Source organism: Centruroides sculpturatus, unplaced genomic scaffold (assembly GCF_000671375.1).
Source record: "Centruroides sculpturatus isolate CEXI.00-Female unplaced genomic scaffold, Cexi_2.0 scaffold1695, whole genome shotgun sequence".
In the NCBI taxonomy this organism is placed as follows: Eukaryota; Metazoa; Arthropoda; class Arachnida; order Scorpiones; family Buthidae; genus Centruroides; species Centruroides sculpturatus.
This window is the reverse complement of record NW_019385847.1, coordinates 16,969-42,807: the sequence shown is the minus strand read 5'-3', so window position 1 is coordinate 42,807 and position 25,839 is coordinate 16,969. Positions and strand designations below refer to the sequence as shown.

Here is a 25,839-nt window from a genome sequence, read left to right as displayed (position 1 = left end):
TTATAAATTATTAAAATATTCATTTATTTCTGTTCATCATAAATATATAGCCTACGATTAAGAATAATTATATATTAATATATAAGCAAAATTTGATATGATGTGGTCATTTATTTATGAGTCTAATGAAAATATATTTCGTTATTACTATTGCCTGTAAGTTCAACTTTTTTAGTTTTCGAACTATTTTACGGGCAGACAAACTAATGTATGACATAAGAAAAAAATATTAGTAGTTTTTCACAAATTCTACTATTTTTTCGACGATTTAAATTGAAAAACAATCCTAGAAAGTAAATGAGATTCAAAGAAAAATAAATACGAGTAAGAAAAATTGGTAATTTTAGATATCGTTTTCATGAAATAGGTCTGAAATTCTTTAAAACTTTAATTAATTGCAAAATTAGAATAAAATTCATGCTAAATTCCCCTATTCTAGACTATAAATGAACTATTTATTTATCTATAATGTCGTAAATGTGCAATTTAGATAGTTTGCATTGTTTTCCTTTTACAGTTGGAGGTGGATCAGCGGGAGCAGTTATCGCTAATCGTCTTTCTACAGATCCTAGGAATAAAGTATTACTGTTAGAAGCAGGAAGCAATGAAAACTTAATCACAGATATTCCATTTATTGCTGTCGGGTTGCAATTATCTCCAGTTGATTGGGGCTACATGACAGAACCTCAGAAATATTCATGTTTCGGTTTAGAAGGAAGGGTAAGCTTTAAATAATTATTTAAATGCCTTTACAGTTTATAGAAAAATATAAAAGAAACAAAACAAATATGTGATAATTCATTTTTTTCGAATGAACTTCAAACAATAACCTATAATTCAAGAGACTGTAGAAAAAAATACTTATCATATGTAATTATGAAAGCCTAAATTTTAAATGGAACAAGAGTAGGGGATTTGAATTTTAAAACGCTTACTAAATGATGATNATCTATTAATTTTGCTGTTTTCATATGTTACAAAAGTATGTTTTATATCAAATATATTTTTTTAGAATTTATCTTTCTTTCTAATCTCTGATTTTAGACTAATTAAACATTACCATAGAATTGCTCGCGAATAAAATTAATGACATAGTTATGTATTAATGTTTTAGATCTTATTTGATAAGTACAAAAGAGCTAGAGCCGTTCAATTCGATCGTTTTAACAAAACTTATATTGTGTATGCCAGAAAAGAGATTATTTTATCTGCGGGTGCTATAAATTCACCAGTATTATTAATGTTGTCGGGAATTGGTCCTGGAAAAGATTTAGAGAAATTTGGGGTAAGGATTAAAAAAAAAAAGATTAAATTAAAAATCATTATACATCAAGTACGAAAATCATTATACAATTCATATATCATGTTACAGATTCCGGTCATATCAGATCTGGCAGTCGGTTACAACCTCCAAGATCATATTTATCCACTTGGATTGAGTTTTTTGCTGGAGAAACCTGTCTCTAACGTTTTTTATCGTATGTTCAATGCAGTTAATGGAGTGCGATTTTTTGTTTCTGGAAAAGGTGTGTTAGTTATCAAGGTTTATATTCATAAAATATCCTTTACAACTAATTTTACGTCGTCAAAATAAATATGTAATTTCTTTTTTCATAACAATAGACCTACATTCTGTAATAATAACTACAGTATGAACCACGTGCTATTGTATAATATAAAATCAAACTTCTAAAATAGCTGTATTAATTGAGTAATGTGAATTTTTGTGTGTAAATGGACAGACCATATCCTGTTAAAGAGGGGTTTAGACAACTTCATCCCCTAACAATTTTAATTAAAATACTTATCAAACGATCAAAATTCCTATATGAAACATAGCTCATGCAAAGTAAGGAAGTTACAATAATATTAGAACATGTAGGCCATATATTATTCACAATCAAACAGATACAAGTGATCGGTGACATACAAATATATTAAAAAATCCAACTCACGCCTTACGGATATTAAACTGAGATTACATCGAAAGGTTATCATACTTTAAAACAATAATAATAAATCTACATCATCATCGTTTATTGTTTATTGCATAGCAAACAGCTATTGTTTAATAATGAGTTGTAAAATGCTGTAGGTTGGATAATGGAGGATTTATTCTATATTTTAGAACTAATTTTTTAATATGGCGTGTGTATTATAAAACTTTTAAAAATAACTTATAATATGTATAAGCTACTTGTTTACCTAGTTCTCTTGTGAGAAGTATTGTTTAATTTCTTTTAAAATATTTTTTATCAAGCAAAAGTATTTTTCATTAAATTATTTTTTTACTTCTTATCAAAGTTTAACATATTAAATTCTACTTAAAAATTAACTGAATCGGTGAACCCGAAAACAGGAAAGTATTATCTTCTGTATCATACAGTGTATTTTTATAAAGAAATTTTTATCTGTAAAGTTAAATTAACTTACTTCATGATTAAGTTATTCTTTTTTTCATTTTAGTCTGTTATTAAGTGCTTCTTTATTAAACTGAGCAACCAAAATATATTTATTCTAGTTTTATGAGCTGGTAGAGATTACTGTAATTATCTTTAGACAGTAGTTTAATTAAAAATTAATATTGAAAACAATGTCTTCACTTGTCATATTCACACAATGATAAGAAATATTTACATTACATTATATAATATATAGTATTGTACAGTAATGCAGTCAAGCTCTCTTTTACAGACTTAACAGGGTTAAAGTTATTAAGCATGTTTTACTTTTTGAAAACTGTCCTAATTTTATCAATAATAAAACCTGGTCATCATTTTCTAGGACATTTTCAATTTGAACGTCTAATTTTTTCTTCTCTTTCTTTTTTTTAATATATAAATCACGCATTTTACTTTCCTACCTTTAATAATTACTCATATCTGAAACGCTTTTTATAAAATTATAATCACGAATATACTCAAGGATAAATTATGTAAAATATTCAAATCTTAATTAAATGATATAAATTTTATGTTTTAGCGTTCGAAATGGCCGAGAGGAAAAGTTTTGGGAGGATGCAGTGTACTGAATTATATGCTTTACGTTAGAGGAAATCGTCGCGATTATGACAATTGGGCTAGGAAGGGAGCTTATGGATGGGGATGGAGAGACGTCTTTCCCTATTTTCTAAAATCTGAAGATAATCTAGATCCGGATATGCTTGATAATGGTAAATTTCGAACGATTTAATTAAGTTTAAATTTTGAAATAACGAGTCAAACATCATTTGATATGCAATTATATTAATTATATAATCAAGTTATGTTTTGAATTAATAAAAATTTATCTAAATCTAAAGTTTTCGTAATAAAATACGAAAAACGTTTTTAAATTTTTCTCTTTTTAGTACCAGAAAAATTATTAAAGAATACTAAGTTTTAATAAACTGGTTCCGACTTAATTCGGTTGTCAATAACCTATAGAAATATAACGATTATATGTAAATATCGTATACACTTTCGGTATATATGGAGTGTTATTATTCTTAACAATATATATATATATATATAAACAGTATAACTATTATTCGTTTCTTATCAAATGAAAACAAACGACATGGTCATTTCTAGGTGATAAGAAATAAATAATTTAAATAATAATTAAGGAATGGATAAACAATTTCGAAGTAGTAGATATAAAGACATAGACATAAAGATTTTTAAATAACCCAAATATAATTTTATATATTTTTATGGATCATTTTAAGATTTCGAATTGTATCCAACACTTTATTTTAGGTTTCCACAGCTCGGGAGGTTATCTAACAGTTTCTTCTCCTATATATTCCACTCCTTTAATGGATTCGTTTTTAGAATCGGGGAAGATTTTCGGATATCCCAATGTAGATATCAATAGTAAGAGACAAACAGGTAAATAATGCCACGCTTAAATTACTCAATAAAAATTCTATAATATGAACGTGATTAAAGATATCTAGAATAATATTTTTAAAAAATTATTATTATTGTTTTTTTAATTTTAGGTTTCTCTTTCCCACAAACCACAACTAGGAAAGGGAAGCGATGCAGCACTAACAAGGCTTTCTTGAAACCAGTGAAATATCGTTCCAATCTATTAATTTTGCTGTTTTCATATGTTACAAAAGTATGTTTTATATCAAATATATTTTTTTAGAATTTATCTTTCTTTCTAATCTCTGATTTTAGACTAATTAAACATTACCATAGAATTGCTCGCGAATAAAATTAATGACATAGTTATGTATTAATGTTTTAGATCTTATTTGATAAGTACAAAAGAGCTAGAGCCGTTCAATTCGATCGTTTTAACAAAACTTATATTGTGTATGCCAGAAAAGAGATTATTTTATCTGCGGGTGCTATAAATTCACCAGTATTATTAATGTTGTCGGGAATTGGTCCTGGAAAAGATTTAGAGAAATTTGGGGTAAGGATTAAAGAAAAAGATTAAATTAAAAATCATTATACATCAAGTACGAAAATCATTATACAATTCATATATCATGTTACAGATTCCGGTCATATCAGATCTGGCAGTCGGTTACAACCTCCAAGATCATATTTATCCACTTGGATTGAGTTTTTTGCTGGAGAAACCTGTCTCTAACGTTTTTTATCGTATGTTCAATGCAGTTAATGGAGTGCGATTTTTTGTTTCTGGAAAAGGTGTGTTAGTTTATCAAGGTTTATATTCATTATAAAAATGTTTATGCTTATATAATTAATCTCATTGAGATATCTTAACCCAATTAAAACCATTTTCAAGGACCCTGGACTATACCCGGTGGAGTTGAAGGTTTAGCTTTTATTAATACACGTTATGCTAATATTTCGGACGATTATCCTGATATACAAATACATTTTGCATCGGGAAGCATGTCTTCTGACGGTGGCGATTTTCATATGCCGGCTGGCGGGATAAGTAAAGCAGTAAGTAAATTATAATGAGTTATAGTTTTACAATTTAAACATATTTATAGAATTTCCTGAACATTTCAGACATGGAATTCCTTTTATGGACCACTTTCTAATCGTGATACATTTTCCATGTTGCCAGTATTACTTCGACCCAAGAGTCGTGGTTACATAAAGTTAAGAAGTGCAAATCCTTACGATCACCCAATTATAGATCCAAATTATCTATCGCATCCACATGATATTATGGTCATGGTAGATGGTAAGTTTATGCAATAGAGCATTATTTAAAAATATTTATTTCCACTTAAACATTCCTTAATTAAATCAATGTTAAATTAAAGTTACATCTAGAATAAATATGAAGCAAATATAACTACAGTACTTTAAGTTTTGATTGTCACGCTATACCTCACAGGCAAATTTTATCACATGAAAAACTAAGTGTAAATTATTATATTTTAAATATCCAAATTATTAATATAGATTTTATCAATTAGCCTACATCTAATGAAAATATTTCATATTTTTCACAATTTAACTTAACATTTTTTTTAAACATTTTGACTAATACTTCTCTTCTATTTTATATGTATAAATTTAGTGTTATCATTTCAACATAACAATTTTGGGCTTCTCATAAGTGGTTATATCTTATATTTAGTTACAAATTTAACATTATTTTTACAACCACTTTCTTTTTTACAAAAATTGTCTGTCAGTCAAAAGATATTCGGCTGCATGCCCCATTGTAAAAGTCGACTGAAAAAGTACAGACAATTTTTGTAAAAAAACGTGGTTATAAAAATAACGTTAAATTTGTTTACCCTCCCCTATAACACGGGTTCATATAGTACGGATTCGTATAACACGGCGAAAAAATTGCGATCGTATTCGTTCGTATAAACACGCTAAAAGAGACTCATCGCCGACTCGTGTCGCGACAGGATTGGTCGAATAGACCAGGGGTCGGCAACCTTTTGAGTCGGAAGAGCCAAAAATTACAATTTACAAAATTTCAAAGTTTTTAAAGAGCCACAAAATTTTTTCTTGCCAACAATAAATAGTACTCGCATAAATAAAGTTTTCTGATAAAATATACTACAGTAATCTATTTATTCAGAATTGTCTTACGTCGAAAGCGAATTAAACCTCATAGAAACATCCGACGTCGGCGTCATTCGAGAGCTTCCGACGGACTGACGACAGTGACGACGCGTGTCACGGGGGAGGTGTGCGATGAAAAGCGAGTACAAGTGGCTGAGAGATAGAATCGGTGCCTAATCCTCGTTAATCGATTCACAACGATTTTTAAATGTTTTTTTTCTTATAAAATAAATAATATTTGCGTATGGAACTAAAGAGCCGCATGTGGCTCGCGAGCCGCAGGTTGCCGACCCCTGGAATAGACCAATAACGGATATTGCACAAACTGTTGAGTTTAAACGAGCAGCAGATCTATTAAAAACCATTTATTATTTAACGGCCATAAAGATTATATTTATATTAATGCTGTCTCCAAAGTTAAGCGAATTTTTCGCAGAAAAATAACTTATCAGAATATACGCGACCGCCGTTCGATGCGCCGCTCCGCGACGAAAACAAGCTTAAGCAATGGCGTCGTCGAACGGTGCACACCACTCGGTAAGTAATCCTACAATTTTTTGTTTATAGCATAGTTTATATGGATTATTCCCAAAAAATTATACGTGTTTTGGAAATGTTGAGTCAAATTAGTCTAGAATCGATTAATTTTATGGAAGAAAACCTTTCAAACAGCCGTAGTCCGTAAACTGCACACCTGCCGGATTGTGATTGGCTCATGTATTTATGTGGATGGTAAAATACGGAATTCATATATAACGGAAGGTATCTACCGTATTATAGGGGAGTCTACTGTCAATATATGATGTAACCACTTATGAGAAGCCCAAAATTGTTATGTTGAAATGGTAACACTAAATTTCGAGCTTAATATTTTTGTATAAATTCGTACGATATTTTGAACAGAAATTTTGAAATATTTTATATTAAATTTTTATATATAAGCAAAATAAAATTATTTTTATATATGTGAATAAGAATTAAAATTAAATACTGTATAAACATTTGAAAATTGTAAATGATAGCATTATTTACCCCATTTAAATAAGACGAATGGCATATCCAGTAGCTGATCACGTTTGAATTGATTTTCGTTTCATTAAATTCAAATTTCTATTCAATTCGTGAGAATAAAATTTGAAAAATGCCCATAATTAGTAAATCTGTTTTAAAATAAAATATATCACTTTCTGGTATATATTTAAAAATTGATGTATATTGCCTTTCAAACCGTGTTTGATGAATTTATTGGACTTCGAACTCAAAATTGAGTTTTAAATAAATACTTGGTTTTATTTCCATCTCCATTTAGTTCAACTAAATGGAGATGGAAATAAAACCAACTTTAGTTGAACTAAATGGAGATGGAAATAAATTGATGCAAATATTTCTAATTTATTACGTCAGAAAATATGTAATGTTTAGTAACTAAACAAAATATAAACTTTATAAAATTTAAAAGTTTATTTTCTGTAAATTATGGCAATATTAAAATATATTTTGCATATTTTTAAAATTTAAAACAAACAATGTATAGCATTGAAATGTTTTTATTTAATTAATTTTTATTTTCCCGGCTGTTATACAGGGCGTATCAGAATGACATTTTAAAAATTTGGGGTATTGTAGAGGATGAAATGTGGAAAGTTTTGATATAAGGAACCTATAGCCGGAAATATGATATAAAGTTTCTACAGCGTTAGGAAGTGCTTGACCGTCCTTCACTTTTGTAGTTACCCTTTCGTCCATTGACGTCATGTTATTGTTCTTGACTTCTTTTTCTGAAGTTATGTAAAGTCCCTTGCGTACGCAACACCTGTAGGAACAGTTCATGAGCTTACGGAGCGCATCTTTACAGCATTTAATACCATCAAAGGGGAGCGTGGCATCTTATGGAGAGTCGGACAAAACATGGTTCGTCGTTGCACATTATGTAACGAAGTTGGTGGTCGTCACATTGAACATTTACTCTAAAGTACTGCAGCCACTGATTCGATGTACAGTTTGATTGTACTGTACTATTTTGTCAATAAAACTTGTCATAAATACTGTATTCTGCTGTTTCATTCAGCATACCGACTGCAAAGTGCAAAGTGCTGTAGAAACTTTATATCACATTTCCGGCTATAGGTTCCTTATATCAAAACGTTCAAAATTTCATCCTCTACAATCCCCCAAATTTTTAAAACGTCATTCTGATACACCCTGTATATAACAGAGGGAGAGTATGGCGATCGGTAAAAAAAAAATGGGCCCCAAGATTTTTACATTTTTGGATTCAGGACACCTTGAAACATCGAGAAATGAAAAGGAAAAAAAGGGAGTATTTTCTGTATGTTAGTGTGTGTGGGTGGCAGGATTTTGTTTACCTTCTTTGAAGCTTAATAACTCCTGTACTTTCTGTCAAAAATTTCTGAAAATTTTCAGGTTTGTTTATTAAGGGGATTGATGCTATTAAATTTTGGTGATTATAAGTAGTGATGTGCCGGATCGTTAAAAATGTATATCTGCGGATACGGATACAGATACGTTCATTAGTGTCTAGATCCGCGGATACGGATACGGATACGCATCTCAACTTTCTTAACAGTCGGCGCCGGTGTGTGTGACCTTGGACCGATAGTTGACGCTTTGTGTTAGTAACGCGACGTGTTTTGACTTGCACTGCGTGTGTTTTTGTTTATAGTTTAGTGTGGCACGGTATAGCGTAGATTACGTTTGTATTTTTGGAGAGTGTTGAGTTAAATTAAAATAAAAACAATGTTGGCAAAAAAGTTTAGTAGTGTAACATGGAAATATTTTACGATAGTAAATGAATTTTGCATGATAAAATTTTTGCAATGTGAATGTGCCAAATATGTGATTTTAAGAAATAAAAAGTGATTCGAATTGACGTTATTAGTATTTTATTGCTACCTATCTTTAAAATTTCATATAAGTAATGAAATTCATTAAGATAAAAGATCCGTTAAAGATCCGCTAAAAAGTAACGGATACGGATACGAATATGGATCTTTTTTCCCTCGGATATCCGCGGATACGGATATCCGACACATCACTAATTATAAATCTACGAGTGGGGAGATAAAGGGATCGTGTGTATCCCCAATAGGGTCGGACTTAATGACGATTTCACTCGTTATTAGCAATTACAATTTTTGTAAAACCCATCCCTCCCCTCAAAATTAAGCTTCTTGCCATTTTGTAGTAGTTACAGATATAAAAAGTTTTAAAACAAAATATGTTAACAGAAGGCGCCAGCAAATGTTGCGGGGAAAGTTAAGCAACTCGTTGATGGATTTTTTGAAATATTTTTATATAAAAATCTTGTCGGATCTCTTTCAATCATCCAATTTTTTTTATTTGTTTTATCTTGATATAAATCTTTAGCATTTATAATGGAAATCTGCATGTGTTAATAAAAATATGCTTTTAAGATAAGTTTTAAAATATAATAGCATCTAGTAGACTATATATGAAACTATATTTAATGAAGCATTGTTAGTGTATAATTTAATATATTATATCTTAAATTGAATGATTCATTTTAATTAAGAATTAAACATTTCACGAATTGATTCTAAAAAAATATCAACGTATAGAATTAAGGGCAATCAGAAGGCCTTTAAAATTTACATTTTGCTTTTTAATACTATTAGCATTTATCCACGGCTGGGATTTGTATTGGCAAACTAGATAACTCTTTAAAGTCCGGATTTGACAATGGTTTATAAATTAATTTGTAAATTTTCATGTAAATAAATAAAATTTTGAGTGTATAGTAAATAATATGAATACAGTAAAATTCGCAACTTTTCCAAGCTGCGAATGTTTCAGTGAAAATATGACAGTTAAGTTTATATAAGTTGTGATTAATGTCAAATTACACAGAAAAAACTTGAATTTATTTGTATATTTTAGTTTATAAGCATTACACGCTTAGTAAAATTGTTTCAGCTTTTGAACAACCCCTCCATTTTCTTCATCAATTAGATACTGAAGATATTGTATGGTTGATTTGATTTAGAGATGCAATGGCGTAAAGCCAGCCAAGCATATCTTTCAGATATGCTTGGCTTTATCGACATCCTCCAAGTTTATTTTGGAGATCCTTCTATTTTTTTTTTTAAATTTTTAAAACTCTTTCCTCCCTGTGGGCACTAAGAGGGCCTCTTTCTAGCAAGCCGATTAAAAGGGCCTGGCCCTTTTCCGAAGCTAGAAAAGGGCCAGGCCCACCATGAGACGGCCGGGTGGTGAGGGACAGGGTACGATATATCCGGATATTTAATGTAATTGAAGCTAAATCTAAAATTATAGATAATGCTGAGCTCTAGGGATTGTATTAATATAAATGAATATGCCATAGATTTTTCGTAACAATAGATCAATTTGTAATTTGATTTTTTTCTGTTGGGTGGCGTAATTTATTCAGAATAGATATTTATGAGTAGAAAAATCGTATGAATTACTTTTAAATTTTGTATTAAATTCTGGCATCGAATTTTAGTTTTAGTTATTACTCAAATTACTATTCGATTTGGAATTATTTCTGTTTTATTTTTTGTACAGAAGGATAAAGTTTGTTAATAAATTTTATTATTAATATATCAAAAAATGTCTAAGGACAATAAATTTTTTAACCCTTAAAAACAAAAATAAATCTATCAATAAAAAATACACAAGGAAACAAATAAATTATTAAAAAGTGCAACAAACATATACAAAGAATATAAATAATATAAAGATAAAACTAAAATTATCATTAAAATTTAAATATAAATTTAAGAAAATACAAATGATTATTAAAAATATAATCGTACGTAAGCATATGTAAAATATGAAAGTACAAAAATTTGAAATAACTGGAAAAAGGAATTTAAACCGCAGAGAAAATTAAATAAATTTACTTGTTTAATTAATAAATATTTTAAAAGTTACAAATAATTTTACATAATTATAAAATTTTGCACGAAATAAATAATTTCCTTTAGAAAGCAAATTATTTTTATTAGAAATAAAAGCTTTACTTGGCATGTTTTACAGGAATTCGAAAAGAATTAGAAATTTAAAAGTGAATCACACTTAAACTTTTAGGGTTTATCACACTGACTATGTTGACAAGAGGAGTTTATTAATTAATTATATACATCCATTTATATAAATACATTAACTTTTATGTACAAAATTATCAATCTAAAATGCATTTCGGGCTTTATAATGGCCTCTCTTCAGTTAGACAATTTAGTAATGTAAACATTAGGTATGTAATATCAATTAAAATTAGAACAGATATGTAACAAAGACAGCTGAAAATTAAAACCAAACTTGTAAATATCCACAAATACAGCAACCAATAACAAATATTACTAAAGTATATTTATTATTAGTTGCTATCTGCAGACTCTTCCTTCAAGTCAGTGTGATAAGCCCTAAAAGTTTAAGTGTGTAGTAACACAAAAATTGTAATAGTTATAATAAAGGCAAGAAGTTGTAGTAATATAATATAAAAACGTTTTGGTATTTGAATTGTAAAATGTCTGCCTGTTACTTAACTTTCTTCGAAAATTAATCAAGCCACTTTTTTCCATTATTGTTTCGAAATAAACGTTTTTCTAAAGGTATAAATTTATGTTATTTCTAAAAAATGCGTAAAATTCAATTTAATGTGATATTAAAAATACGAAAGAAGTAAGCCAACTGTATCAATTTTCATTCTAAAATATGCAATAATGCCATATAAATCCATGCAAAAATTTCGGCACAAAAATAATTATAATAAACTAGAAAGCCAAATTTTAGGGGAAAAAATTAATTATTATAAAATGAAATGCACAATTCGCTCTTTGACTGTGTTAGCAAAACACTTCAGCATATTTCTAAAAACTCTTTTAGCCCGAGGGCTTTTTCACCAAGGTCATTATGTGTTCGGTCAGGTCTACAATGGAACTGTGTGGTGAGGAATCGGGCCTGACATATCCGGATTGACCATCTCCGGGAAAATTCCTGGGGTTTTTCGAATCGTCTCGATTCGATCTCGGATCCCTAAGTGATAGGCTGTCCATCTGTCACTAACTTATTGTTTTGTTTTATTAAGTTATGGCAATGCAACAATTGGGCGATCTGCCTAGAGGGATGCCTTTTAAAGAGTAACTGGTCGTTATTCAGGCGTTACATCCCGGAAAACTCCACGTGGCTAGCCCGTCCTGGAGAGGCACGAACCCACGACCGAATTCCCTGTGTTCAGGGAACAGAGCCGCTTGGCTATTGGTGGGCCCACTTCAACTTACAACTGTTAAATTAATATTTAATTGAAGAATGAATATTTTGAGTTAAAAGCGATTCTTTCAGTATAGTTTAATACTGAAAGATCATTTCAATTCAAGCTCTAATACTCTTTACGTAATTATTTAACTTGAAGTAACAGTATATTAAAAGTAGAAAATTTAATGATTGAGATCAAATTACCTATATTTTTCAATCTTACTTAATTTTCGTAAACTTGGCATGGATTTCTGATTTCATTCCAGTATTTTTTCGTAGATCAGATATAGGCCTATTTATTATTCAAGAGATTTCAGAATCAGAGCAGATAAACTTGGCTTAGTTTTATCATATTAATTCAACAAATGATAAAATCATAAATGTAAAAGCAAAGATTTTAGATTGATAGATACTATATATCATTCTTATATAAAATTAAAGTAGTGTATTTGCATGATTGAAAAATTATAAGAAAAAATATAAAATTTTCAAAGAAATAAATCAGTTTAGATTTTATTAATCTATTGTTTATTATAAGAGAACTTAATAAGTGAGAATTGAGAAATATATCGACTAACGTATAAAACAAATAATTTAAAAATGCTTTTAATTAATAATAGATAATTAATAAATATTTAAAATGCATTATAATATAATTTAGCACTCATTTTTGTGGGAATAAATGTATTAGCACCATGAAGAATTGAATAGTTTCAGAATATTCTTGATATTGATATTGCTCATTCGATCGCTCTCACCTCAACTCTATTTACTGTAATTATTTTTTTTATTGCACTCTTAGGATACATAACCACTTAATTTTATACGAATGCATAATGCAAATAGATTTAATTCAATGTATTGAATTAATTTATTAATTAATCTCACAATTATTTACAATAAAAACCGAAACAGTAGCATTATATTGATATTTATTAATTTTACACTTGTTTGTTTTGTATCTACTTCTTTTATGCATTTTTTAGAACTAATTTACGATAGGATAGGATAAACATTAACCGCTACACTTAAAACTGTTATTTATATAACTTTTCAAATATGTGCAAACATAGATATAAATAAGAATTATATAAATATTAGAGATATAAAATTTACGTTAAAAAATAATTAAGTTAAAATAGTTCTAGGTTGATGGAATTTAATAAAAACATCAAAAATAACTCTCAGTGGTTTAGAAATGTGCTGAATGCATTAAATTGCTATTGAGTAAGTTTATGCCATTGAAAGTTTTGTGTACTGTTTTTCCAATTAAATAATATATCATTTTATATACAGTCTTAAATTTTCTAGGCTGTAACCGTTCGAAACCACTTTATTACTTTATTCTTTATTATGCAAATTTATAAAAGAATTTATATTTCAGCGTATAAAAGTAGTTAAACAAGTAAAAGCTTGTGCTTTTAATTGTTTACCTACTTTTATATATGCTGAAATATAAATTCTTTTATAAATTTGCATGTATAATTTAAGCTTAGGAATTATAGAACAGTTTTAAACACAGGTTAAAAAGCTGAAAAAGAAGAGTCAAAGATGATTAAGCTTGTGTAATTACAATATTCTAACCAATATCCTGTAAGTTGTAGTGATTCGATAGACTTTGGGGTATATTCAAAGTAATTTCTGATAAATTTAGTAATATCGAATCTAAATACATTTTCCAGAATGTTTAACATAATTTCTGCTATTTTTCTTGGAATTTTTGCCAATTTTTCTATCTTATTATGAAGAATGTTATAAATATCGACAAGTACTGTACATTGAGTAGTAAACTACGCGAATTATCTGCAATGTATTTCCGATCTAGTTTTTAATATTTTAAAATGTGACGCCAAGTAAGATAAGTTTGGTAATCGTCAATGTAAAACATTCTGAAAAATGTATTTAGATTCAACATTATTAAATGTATCAGATATTATGAATAAAAATAAAATATACCTCAAATCTGTATGGAATCACTACTACTAATGTATGATACCTATATTAAAGATGTACAGTACATTTCTTTTTGGAATCTTATTAAGATAAATTATAATGACACTAAATGAAATAATGTCTAACATAAACAATATTACTTACTTTAACAGAAAATTTTGAGATTAATTTAAGCACATTACTTAAATTAAATATAATAAAATTTATTTACTTTTTCTACATATTGCATTCTTAGAATATTTTTACATATTTAAAATACAAAATTAACAATATATTAAATGCGTATTGTTCATTGCCTTTTGCCCTTAGTTAAATTAAAATTTTTTGGTGATATATTCACTGGTGTGATAATCCCTAAAATTTAAATAACTGGTTTGATTATCACCAAAAATATATTATACGTTTAGATATAAATTCCCTAAATTATAAATTTATAATTATCATAATTGTAGGGATGAAGAAGAGTGTGTTGCTAGGAGAATCTGAAGCATTTAAAAAATACGGAGCACGCCTTTTTCCTACTAAGGTACCTGAATGCCAAAGATATCAAAAATTAAGCGATCAACACTTGGAATGTCTTGCTAGAACACTAACTACGACTATTTATCATCCTGTTGGTACTTGCAAAATGGGCGCTCCAGATGATCCAACAACAGTTGTCGATCCCGAATTAAGGTTTGTAATTTAAATATTTAAAAACACCTATTATTGTTTCTTAAAAATTATTCTCATAGAGTTAGATTTTAATATTAAATTGTTAAAATATGTAAACATGAAATTTTATTTTGCTTTGCCATTAGTTATACTGAGAAGTATTCACACAATTTTAATATTTTTCATAATTTAAAATGTATTATTATTACGTTGTATTGTTGGGATGTATCCTACACGGCATGTTTACCGATGCCTAGTGCTTTACTGCACCAATATCAAGGCATAATTACAGAAAACAAATGTTTTGTTTGCGAGCTGTTTATGTACAGTACTTCTCTGTGTTTAAGAATTTCCTATGTGAAATGTGTTTAGTATGGCTGCCTTTTATAGAATGATGTATTTATAGTTGTGAATCTCTAATGTTTCGAGACTTCTGTGTAATGTATATGGTATGACACTTGTGCAATCAAGATTACTGGCACAATAAGTACCTCAGCCATTCTCTTCAAATGCTTCATTTCGTGGGCAAGTTCTTAGTATTTAGTAATTTTTTCAGTGTATGTATTTTGTTTGTTGTGGGTATTTGGTACAGCTATATCTGTGATGTATATGGGTATGTTTTGTTTATCAATGAGCATGACGTCTGGTCTGTTTTGATGGATTGATTTGTTTGTGATTATGGCACGGTCATAGTATATTTTGTTTGTTGTTTTCTATGACCGTCTGAGGCGTCTATATTTAATTTGGTTAGTTTTGTATGTAGATATTTGTGTTTGTGTGCAAGCTTTTGATGTGTTATATTTGTTATTTTGTTAGATCGATGTAAGTAATCAGTTTGGGATATGATGTATTGTATGATTTCGTGCATGATGTGATACTTCCTACAAGTGCCATCTGTATATAGTTGTGTCTTTTAAAATGTACTTTTTGTACTGTATTTTTGATCTGATCTTCTGTATGGCAATCAAGAACCTTTCTGTCTCTCCAAAGAATAGAGCTAAGAGTCAGCAGTTTGACGCAGTTATGTCAACGTGATCCTGGCTGAATCGTTAGGATACCTACAACAGAGCTTCTTTAGAGCCCATGAGTGTGATGGTATCTGTACGTTTTGTGAACTGTGTTAGATCCTGTAAGTGTTTAACAGTGTACTGTTTTTGTCTACAAGAGTTATTGCTTTGTGTAATTATAATGTTTCTGTTTTCTGTTGAAATACTCTCGCGGTGTTTGTGATGAACGTTTATACATCTGCGAGGTCCCGTACTTCCTTTTTAAGAGGAAGAGTCAGCTTTCTAAGGATGACTTATGGTTGTTGTGTTTTGTTAATATTGTTTGTGTTTACCTTTGGAGTTATTCTAGTTCTGCGTGTGTAAATTGTATAACTCCAAAGAAATATGTCAATACTTGGATGGCACATGTTTTTATTGCATTCAGATATTTTATTAGTATTGAGATTATTGTTTTGTAAGTCTTTGTTTTATTTGTGCATATTCTATGTAGGAATAGTTATTGAGATAGAGAAATAGAAATGACAATAATCCAGCGGTCGTAACCGTCTTGATAGAATGATAATATTCTCGCCTTCGTAACGTCTTTTTGTCCTTTCTCACTTTCGTGTCGTTCCGAACTGTCATCTTTCTCACTTCTCCCCTTACTTGACTCTCTCCTTCGTTCTCCTCGCCTCCCCCGCAACCCCTCGTAAATTTATTGTCTTAACGGTTTAGGAATGTTACTCGTCTAAACCCCACATTCGGCCATTCTGACAGCTAACGAAGTATTCCACTAGTCAGACGAGGACATCGTCCCCGATGTCCTCGTCTGATCGGTGGAATACTTCGTTAGTTGAACGGACCCACGGTTTCATGTTGTCCGCTTGCAGTTTTTTAATTAATTTAATGTTCTCCCTTGCTGTTACTCTAATTTTTGCGGATTTTCTAGACCGTCTTCGATATTTTGAATCACGTGATTGAGTATGATTGTCACGTCGTCTTTGATCAGGACTTCTCGATCTAGATCTATATTTAGATCTTTCTTTCATTTTTTTTTCTTTCTTTATAATATCCTCTTCTATTATAATAAGATCTATCTCTACTTCTGCTTCCATGTTTTCTACTTCTTGAGCGTCTATTTTGTCTCATGTCACGTTTTCGATCATCTGATCTACTATGATAATTTTGTCTGTGTTTTTCTTCTTCCTTTTGCTTTCGTTCTTCTTGCTCTCTTTCTCTCTTATGAACAATTTCTTCACCTGCTGATTTTAATCTTGCGTAACCAACATGCTGTTTTTCCATTGAATGATCATCAGCGCGTTGCTGTGCGTCACCACGTATAAAAAAGGCACCACAAACTTCCATCTGTTTCTCCTGAACAACTGCAACTTCTGCTTGCTTAACGTTTGATGCATGACGTTGCTGTAACCAATGATTAAGTTCTGAAGACTTATGTGAATCTTCTTTTTCTTCTTTTGACTGGTCATACCATTTTATAATGAAAGTTAGATATACCCCTTCGATTTATGCTCGTACCCCTAGGGGTACACGTACCCCCAACTGAGAACCACTGAATTAATCAATATATCCCTCTACAATATGATATTATATTGAATTGTTCGGAAAGTAATTTTTGTTATTTTGTAAAGTTTCGTTATTCCTTGCTCTTCTACTATTCCTTCATCATCTGTGGATGGTTCAGATGTTTTGTGTAACCATTCTTCCATCTCCTTATTAACTTCAGCCTTCTAACTAGCAGATAGCTGTCTTGGATGTTGACAAACTGGAGCATCATTTTTTAAAATAATGTTCATTTTTATCTCTGTTTCTTGTTCCCTGGCTGCTTTGTAGTTTCTTGTTGGATTCAGAGGCTCTCCTCTATATTTTGCATCATTGGTGCGGCTCAACCAACACCACCAACATCAACGCAGGCAACATCGATATCGTATACGTCTGAAATGTTTACTTCTACACTTCTTGCTTTAATAAATTTTACAACACGATCTTCTTTTAAACTGATATGAACTTGTTTCAGAAAGTCTGCTCCCAACGATAACTGATAAGCAAGGAATGAACTTGGAACCACATGTATGGGGATTGAAAATTGGTCTTTGTCAACACTTACTACAGTCCAAAAACTCCCTAGTGTAGAACTCTTTCGTTCACTTACTCCATGAAATTCTAAGAAATTACCAATTAATTTTGGTGCGCCCAACTTTACGTAATCATCGGCTCTCATTAAATTTATGTCACTTCCTGAATCTATAAGTGCCGTGAAGCTCACTTCCTCTATTTTGACTTATTTTATAGGTTTTGACTTAAATTCTTCTACCTTTACTTCATAACTTCTCTTCTCAACATTTTGAGGACATTGAGCCGAAATATAACCAAAATTATTACAACTAAAACATTTTATTCCTTTGTCTTTTTCCGGACAACTTTTACTCACATGGTTTTTCCCGCCACAGTTATAGCAACGTTTTTCATCTCCATAAGAATTATTAGGCTTAATCTCATGCCCTAGCTTCTTAGATCCCATCGTCATTATAGCATTTGGCTTACGACTTGATTTCATGTTTTCATAAATTCGCAGCTTTTGTCAAAATTCTTTGAAAGTAGTAGCACCATAAAGCACTGTCTTGCTTACTTGCTCATCCTGAATTCCATCGATGATATATTGTATCACTGATTCTTCCTCAATCGTAATTTGTGACGAAATTTCAATCATCCGATACATATATTCCTGATAAGTTTCATTTTGATGCTTCACTTCCATCGACAGTTGTTTATGCATCTTTCTGCTGTTCAGTTTTGGAGAAAATTCGGCGCAAAGGGCTTCTTTTAATGCTCGCCATGACTTAGTACATTGTTCGTAGTTTACGTACATTCTTGCTGAACCTCTGTAGTCGTTTTGCGTAAATTATCTTCTGCATGCCATTCCAGTTACACATTTCCGCCATGTCTTCGAAATTAGATATCCACTTTACATTCTTTCCGTCGTCACCCCTGAACGTTTCAAGGGATTCATCAACATCTCTAAATGTAAACATTGGCTTAGAGTACTCACTTGTATGTCGCATAATATCACTATCTTCGTCCTCACTTTCGTCAGCATCGTCGTCGCCTTGCACGTCGTTGTCTCTGGCGTTCTCAATCAAAAGTGCCGCCTCCAATCTTTGCACCAACTCTCTCTTGTTACCCGTGGTCGTCCTAGTTCGATTTTCAGATCAGCACACTTAAGATGTTTCACATCCGACATCGTATTGCCCTTAGTTACAACAGTCAGTCGTAGTTCTTCGTCGTTCACCGCAGCGTCACTAACTCCGCCATCTTGTCTGGACTCCATTGCCCTTCTAAAAGTTCTCGTAAGAATTTCTCAATATCCCGGACGAGCCCCCAAAATTTGTAGGAATAGTTATTGAGATAGAGAAATAGAAATGACAATAATCCAGCGGTCGTAACCGTCTTGATAGAATGATAATATTCTCGCCTTCGTAACGCCTTTTAGCCCTTTCTCACTTTCGTGTCGTCCCCAACTGTCGTCTTTCTTACTTCGTCCCTTACTTGACTCTCTCCCTCGTTCTCCTCGCCTCCCCCTCAACCCCGCGTAAATTTATTGTCTTAACGGTTTAGGATTGTTGCTTGTCTAAACCCCACATCTATGATGTTAGAATCCTAAATATTAGTAAGCTTCTCTTTCATCCATGGATTCAATGACATTTCTGAGTACAGAATCATCCTTCTTCAGAATTTCTTTCTTTTTTTTTCTATGTGAAGTGTTCTGATTTGTCTCGACCAGGGATGGGCAACACGTAGACCGCGGTCGAACGGTCGACCGCAAAGGTTTTGTAAGTCCTCGCGAAGCTAAAGTTGAACAATTTGCTTTCACTTAAATTAATGTTTAAAAATCTTAATTCGATAATTTATTCTTACAATAATAGACTGTCTGTGCAACGTACCCATACTATTTGTATTTATCCCGATGAACAATGCAAATGAATGTTAACGCATGCTCATATAAAAATCCTAAAATTGTTTGCCCATATTCATAGTCGCCCGCAGACTATATTTTTTTACCAAAAAAGTAGCCCCTAAGGGATAAAAGTTTGGACACACCTGGTCTAGACCAAATTCCATTTGAATGTCAGTGGAGTAAGTGTGTGCAACTTCTAAAAGATGATTTAGCTGAGCTTGTGTAGACGCATATAGTTTTACGTCGTCCATGTAGATGAGGTAAGATAATATATAATGTATTGTTTTGTTGTGTTTAATGTTGTATCAAATTATTGGTCAATGGGTTCAAGGTGGACAAAACTAGAGTAGACTTAATGAATCTCTCTTAAAAATGTCTCGTATTATATGTGTTTGGTTTGTTTTGGTATACGTGTCGTGAAGTCTGAAGTGCAGTGTTCTCCTGTGTTGCATTGTCTTTTCTAAAAATGTAATGAGCGTTGATTGTATTTTGTATAAGTGTAGTGTATGCAGTAGTGTAAAAGTATGTGGGATGCTGTCGAATGCCTTTCTGTAAGCTATGTATGCTATGTATAGGCTTTTGTTTTGTTTCTGTGCTTCTCGTAGAATGAATGAGTCTATGAGTAACTGCTTTTTGTATCCCATGTGGTTTTTACGTCATTCTTTTTGCTGCTGGAGAGAATGTTGTATTGTTGTATGTGATGGTATTTTGTTTGTAATGCATGAAGTGTAGAATGTAGGAAGTCAAATGATTGTTCATTATTGGGTAAGATCTTTCGTGTTATCATTTTTGTAAGAAGAGTCTTTTGGTATTGTCCTATATTTTAAAAAAATTTGGCATGTCTTATGGTTTCTGAATGTGTACGTGAAATTTTTGGCTAATTCCTGGTGCAGAGGAATGAATGTTTTGTACCAGAAATTATGAATGCTATCTGCAATTGGCGCCTTCCAACTGTGTGTTCTTTGTATTGCATGTTGGATATCTTGTATGCTTATTTCAATATAAGAGATGATTCTTCTTTTTTCCTTGATCCAACACGTTTTGTTTTTGTGTGTGACTAGATTGGACCAAAGAGCAGATCAATAATCTATGAATTGTTTTTCTGTTGGTGCACCATTGTGCTGTGATTGTATGGTGGGTTTTATACATAGTTGTCTGTAAAATATTGATTATGAATAATTTATTTTGTTGTTTTCGCAGCATACAGACTACGTTTCAGTTTTTCGACTTACTCGTTAGCTGCAAGTTTTTGTTTGAGTGTGTCCATGTATTGTGTTGTTCGTGTTGTGTGTGTGTGTTTTAATTTTCCTGAATATTTTCTTAACCTCTTTTATTAACTTTAATATTATGATGCCTTTAGTGTTATGTCAACCTGTCTAATTGTTTGAAATGTTATTAATTTGTATTTCTAGTTTTATTTGCAAGCTTATGATTTGTCTGTGTTTTTAATGTATCTGTTTGGCATTGTGGTCCACTTGGCTGGATTGCTGCTGAAGCACTTTGGCTGGATTGGTGTGTATTATCCATTGTGTATATGTATGAGATAGTGAATGTGTCTGTGATACAGCAGCCATACTTGGGCCAGCGCTGTGTTCACCACCGGTAGCTAAGAGAGACTTTAGTAGATTTCTTGAACGTGAATCTCTGCCTAACTCACGTACTCGGACCTTGTTAACCCTGACGACGTTCGAACCGATATCATGCTGTGAAAGTGTGACTACCATTTTTATTTTCTCCAAGAAGAGAGTGAGCTTATATATCTAAAGCTGAGTGTTTATAAATCTGACGCCCCTAACGTGGGAATCGATGCTGTTTAGCAGCCACCCACGCTGCTTATGGGTCACTCTTTACTTCATTTCTCTCTATAAACCTTACTAGTATGGGTGACTCTACCGAAAGCTTATGTTCCCGCCGGCATCACTCTATAGTTTATTATAACTACTGAGCTCTCTCACTCCGAAAGGAGGTGATTAGCGAGAGTTATTATTTTTATTATTTTAACTCTTTCCTCACCGTTGGTATTAACAGGGATTATTTTTTCCATATCCATTGCGGTGAGCGACTGGTAGGTGAGACTGTTTATTTGTTATTAAAATTACAGGCAACTTTAGATGGCATTGTGTTTAATTTCAATAAAACAGACAATATTTTTCTTATAAAAATGAAAATAATATACAACAATTTGAAAAATACAGTAAAATTAATTTCGTTAGGACGGTTATTAATAATAATTATAATAAATTTATGAAAATAGTACATGTATTAAATTACGAAGGGTCATATTTTTATTTATAATTGACGAAAATTGTGTAATTGATAATTCTTTTAATCAAAATTTAAAAAATCCAATTTCATTTTCATTCATTTATAGTTTAATTATTTTAAAATACTGTATAGTATAAATGATAAAGATATAATTAAATAAACTATTTTATTTGTAAATATAATTATAATTTCATTCATGTCTTAATCTGAAATTTCAAAATCCTTCCGACAGAATTTATAAAATTTTATAAATATGATACTGTGGATATTTTTATTTGTATATGAAAATAATTATTTGTATGAATGATAAGAAAAAAGATTAAAAGAAACAAATGGAATCATAAAAATCAATAAAGATCATAAGGAAGAGAAAAGAAGAGACATAAGGAAGAAATGAAAAATATACAAATATTTCATAGAAACTAAATTTTTTAAATGTTTTATTTATAAACATAGAAATGTCCTATTAATTTGACAAAAAATTATTAATTTATATCACTTCTTATAAAATAATAAAATGGTGAATTTTTAATGTAGTTTATACGAATTTTTTATAATTTTTATAACAAATCTATCACGGTCAGTCGGCTATTACTAGATTTATTTTAATATTAATACAGTTAATATTAAAATAACTGTATTATTATTAACTGTAATATTAAAATAACTGTATTATTATTAACTGTAATATTAAAATAACTGTATTATTATTAACTGTAATATTAAAATAACTGTATTATTATTAACTGTAATATTAAAATAACTGTATTATTATTAACTGTAATATTAAAATAACTGTATTATTATTAACTGTAATATTAAAATAACTGTATTATTATTAACTGTAATATTAAAATAACTGTATTAGCAGCCACCCACGCTGCTTATGGGTCACTCTTTACTTCATTTCTCTCTATAAACCTTACTTTTTGCATAACATTTGAAATTTAGTAATTATGGTAGAGCTATTCTTTAATCTTCTTTAAAATAAAAACTAATTAAATGAAATAATATCTCTACAAAGAACTTTTAAAATTTATACAGTAGGAAAGTATTATTTTTTAATCTAGTAAAATTTACATTTGTTTTGTAAATCAAGCTATTTATTAATAATCTGTGCCAAATACTGTGACTGTCCTATTTCTACTATCTGATTAATATATAAAGATTTTTTCGAGGAAAAAAAAATGTGTGACTTCATGGCATGATAACTTCGATTCTTTCAACCGTGAATTATAAAAACATGCCTCTTATAATAATAATAATATTGTATTAATTAACAGTATTTTTATAATTAAACATAATTTCAAATTCTATATATTTCCCTCAATAGTGAATAGTAAAAGTTATGCTTTCTAGTATAGGCTATAAATATTTCAGAAAAAATTACAGTATACATTTTATCTAATTAATCATATGAACTAGATTAATCAGAGATAGATTTAAAAATTCTAGTATTAATCAACTCATATGATCTAATTACTTGAATATTTATATAAATACATTTGTTGTATTTATATAAATATAATATTGTTATCATTTTAACATTATTATTAATACTTTTTATTCTTGTTTTTGCATAAATATGTTTCTTCATCATTATCATTTTTCAGCTCCTGCTTCAAGATACTTTATTCACGTGTTTTTTCCTTATTTTCCAGAGTGAAAGGTGTATCTGGATTAAGGGTAGTCGATGCTTCTGTTATGCCTGAAATCATCTCAGGGAACACAAATGCTCCAACGATAATGATAGCAGAGAAGGCTGCTGATATGATCTTAGGATACAAAACATATCTACATAATGAAACGTGATATAACTTAGTTTAATTTTAATTATCATTTTCATATGTATATTATTCTCATAATTTAAACTGTAAATTAAAAGAAATAATTGTACATATTAGCATCATCTTTTAGACAATTTTAAATTAATAAATCATTTTAAATTATATTTTTTTACATTTATTGAGAATTATTAGAATGGGTTACAACAGATCACAAACGAACCTTGTCCAGTTTTTCCCTGACGTATATGAATAATAATAATTATTATTATTTGTTATAAACTATAGATTAAAAAGACTATAAGCTGAATATTTATATAATAATGTTCTGTTATTACACAAATTTATGTTAATGACTTTGATCAATTGTCTGGAAAATTACTCGTGAAGCGATCGTGTACCATGCTCAATATAAAAATATGTACCAGGCTCAATATAAACACTCATATTTTAATCATTTTTAAATGAAAATTTAACCGTAAAACCGATCTGTTAAGTTATAAAATTTATGTATATGTATCTTGGTCCCAGTGGGACCAAGATAAATGACCACTACAGAAAGGTGGTGACTATATGGAGAATACATACATTATAACAAACAAATCCCCATGACACATTGTTTTGTAGGTTTTGTGAGTTTATTTCTATTAATGTTTCATATAGCAGAATACACATTAATTGCATCAAAAACTGTATAAATTGAGATATCCTCTCTTTGAAGTTGTCCACTGTTATATCATCTACATCATTTCATTCTTTACATAGTACCTTCTCTGAAATGACATGTCTTTACTTAAATGATTCGAGCGAACCATTTGATGCATTAGCGTTATAAATATAAAGCTTCTCTGCAAATATGAATATAATGTAAATAGCCATAATGTAAATAAGAGTAGACGTAGAATAAGCAATAGAGCATATGTAGTTTTTGATTTTTTAATAATTTCGCCCTCCGGACACTAAGAAGACCTTTAATCATTCCCATCGTGGATTCGGCCAGGACCACAATGAGGCGTCTCAGTGATGAATAGGATAGACAACCTTCAAGAAATTACTGGGTTTTTCGAACCCAGGTTTTCAGAGCGATAGATTGGATTGGATTAATGGAATAAAGCAACGCGACATATGGGCGATCTGCCAAGGAAGAATGCTTCTCGGGAAGACTTTCTATGGGAAAGTGGCCTCTATTTAGGCACGTGAAGAAAATTCAGAAAATTCCTAGTAGTTCCAAATTCCAAAACAAGAGATTTCGTTTCAACTTGAGATATTTTCCTAATAAAATTCTTGCGATATTTTATTTTAACAAATTTTTATTTTTTGTTACTTGCGCTTCTTCTGAGATTCGATCGATAGGAACCAGCACGTGCTCTACGATTAAATTTCTGTGGGCACTTAATTGAAATATAAAACCAGAGATAGTTTTCTATAAATAATTTGGCTGTATTTAAGGCATGAATGTGATTATATTGATAACAAAGGTATATTGATAACTAGATTTCAAAAATAAATTTTAAGGGTAATAGCTTACAGCAATAGACAAATTCTAAAAACCCACACAAGAAACGACAACGATAATCATAAAATATCGAAAAGTTTGAAAAAATGTAACATATAACTGAGGCGTAAAAGCCTTTTTGAATTCAGCTGATAAAAAACTGATTAATGAGTCGATTCATAAAAATGTGTTTTTTTTTTTTTTTCAACAAAATGGAACGTTTGCACAAGATCTTCAAACAGAGTTTTAAAACATATACAATTTAGTGATAATCCTAAAAATAATTAGTTTATATAAAATATTAATGAAAAAAATTACTACTTAGTAGGATACATTTCTGTGATATTGTCTGTAAGTGTGTCTAATCATTAAGTTTACGTGACAAAGACCACGTCTACTCGTCGAGAAACCAGTTAGTGAATTGCCTCGAGTGTTAAACAAATGAAAAAGATTTTAAAAAATGGTA

At 30.3% G+C, this 25,839-nt stretch overlaps 1 protein-coding gene across 2 annotated transcripts; it reads left to right on the top strand.

The window, feature by feature from the left end:
* The first annotated feature begins 214 nt into the window (after positions 1–214).
* On the top strand, positions 215–23,995 carry LOC111642479 (glucose dehydrogenase [FAD, quinone]-like). 2 transcript variants are annotated; one of them, XM_023388831.1, is made up of 10 exons: positions 215–720; positions 2,983–3,172; positions 3,741–3,872; positions 3,986–4,107; positions 4,240–4,410; positions 4,496–4,649; positions 4,750–4,913; positions 4,983–5,160; positions 14,669–14,891; positions 23,756–23,995. In XM_023388831.1, the coding sequence occupies exons 1-10, from the start codon at positions 478–480 to the stop codon at positions 23,904–23,906; spliced, it is 1,728 nt and encodes a 575-aa protein (XP_023244599.1). In that variant the 5' UTR covers positions 215–477; the 3' UTR covers positions 23,907–23,995. The 2 variants fall into 2 exon arrangements, with proteins under 2 accessions (XP_023244599.1, XP_023244600.1); XM_023388832.1 differs by lacking the exon at positions 215–720 and adding an exon at positions 2,007–2,148.
* The last annotated feature ends 1,844 nt before the right edge of the window (positions 23,996–25,839 follow it).

Coding starts and splice junctions, on each gene's coding strand:
- LOC111642479 (XM_023388831.1), top strand. CDS start 478: ATGTGCAATTTAGATAGTTTGCATTGTTTTCCTTTTACAGTTGGAGGT. Junction 721..2,982: donor GTTTCGGTTTAGAAGGAAGG/GTAAGCTTTAAA, acceptor TTTATGTTTTAG/CGTTCGAAATGGCCGAGAGG. Junction 14,892..23,755: donor GTTGTCGATCCCGAATTAAG/GTTTGTAATTTA, acceptor CTTATTTTCCAG/AGTGAAAGGTGTATCTGGAT.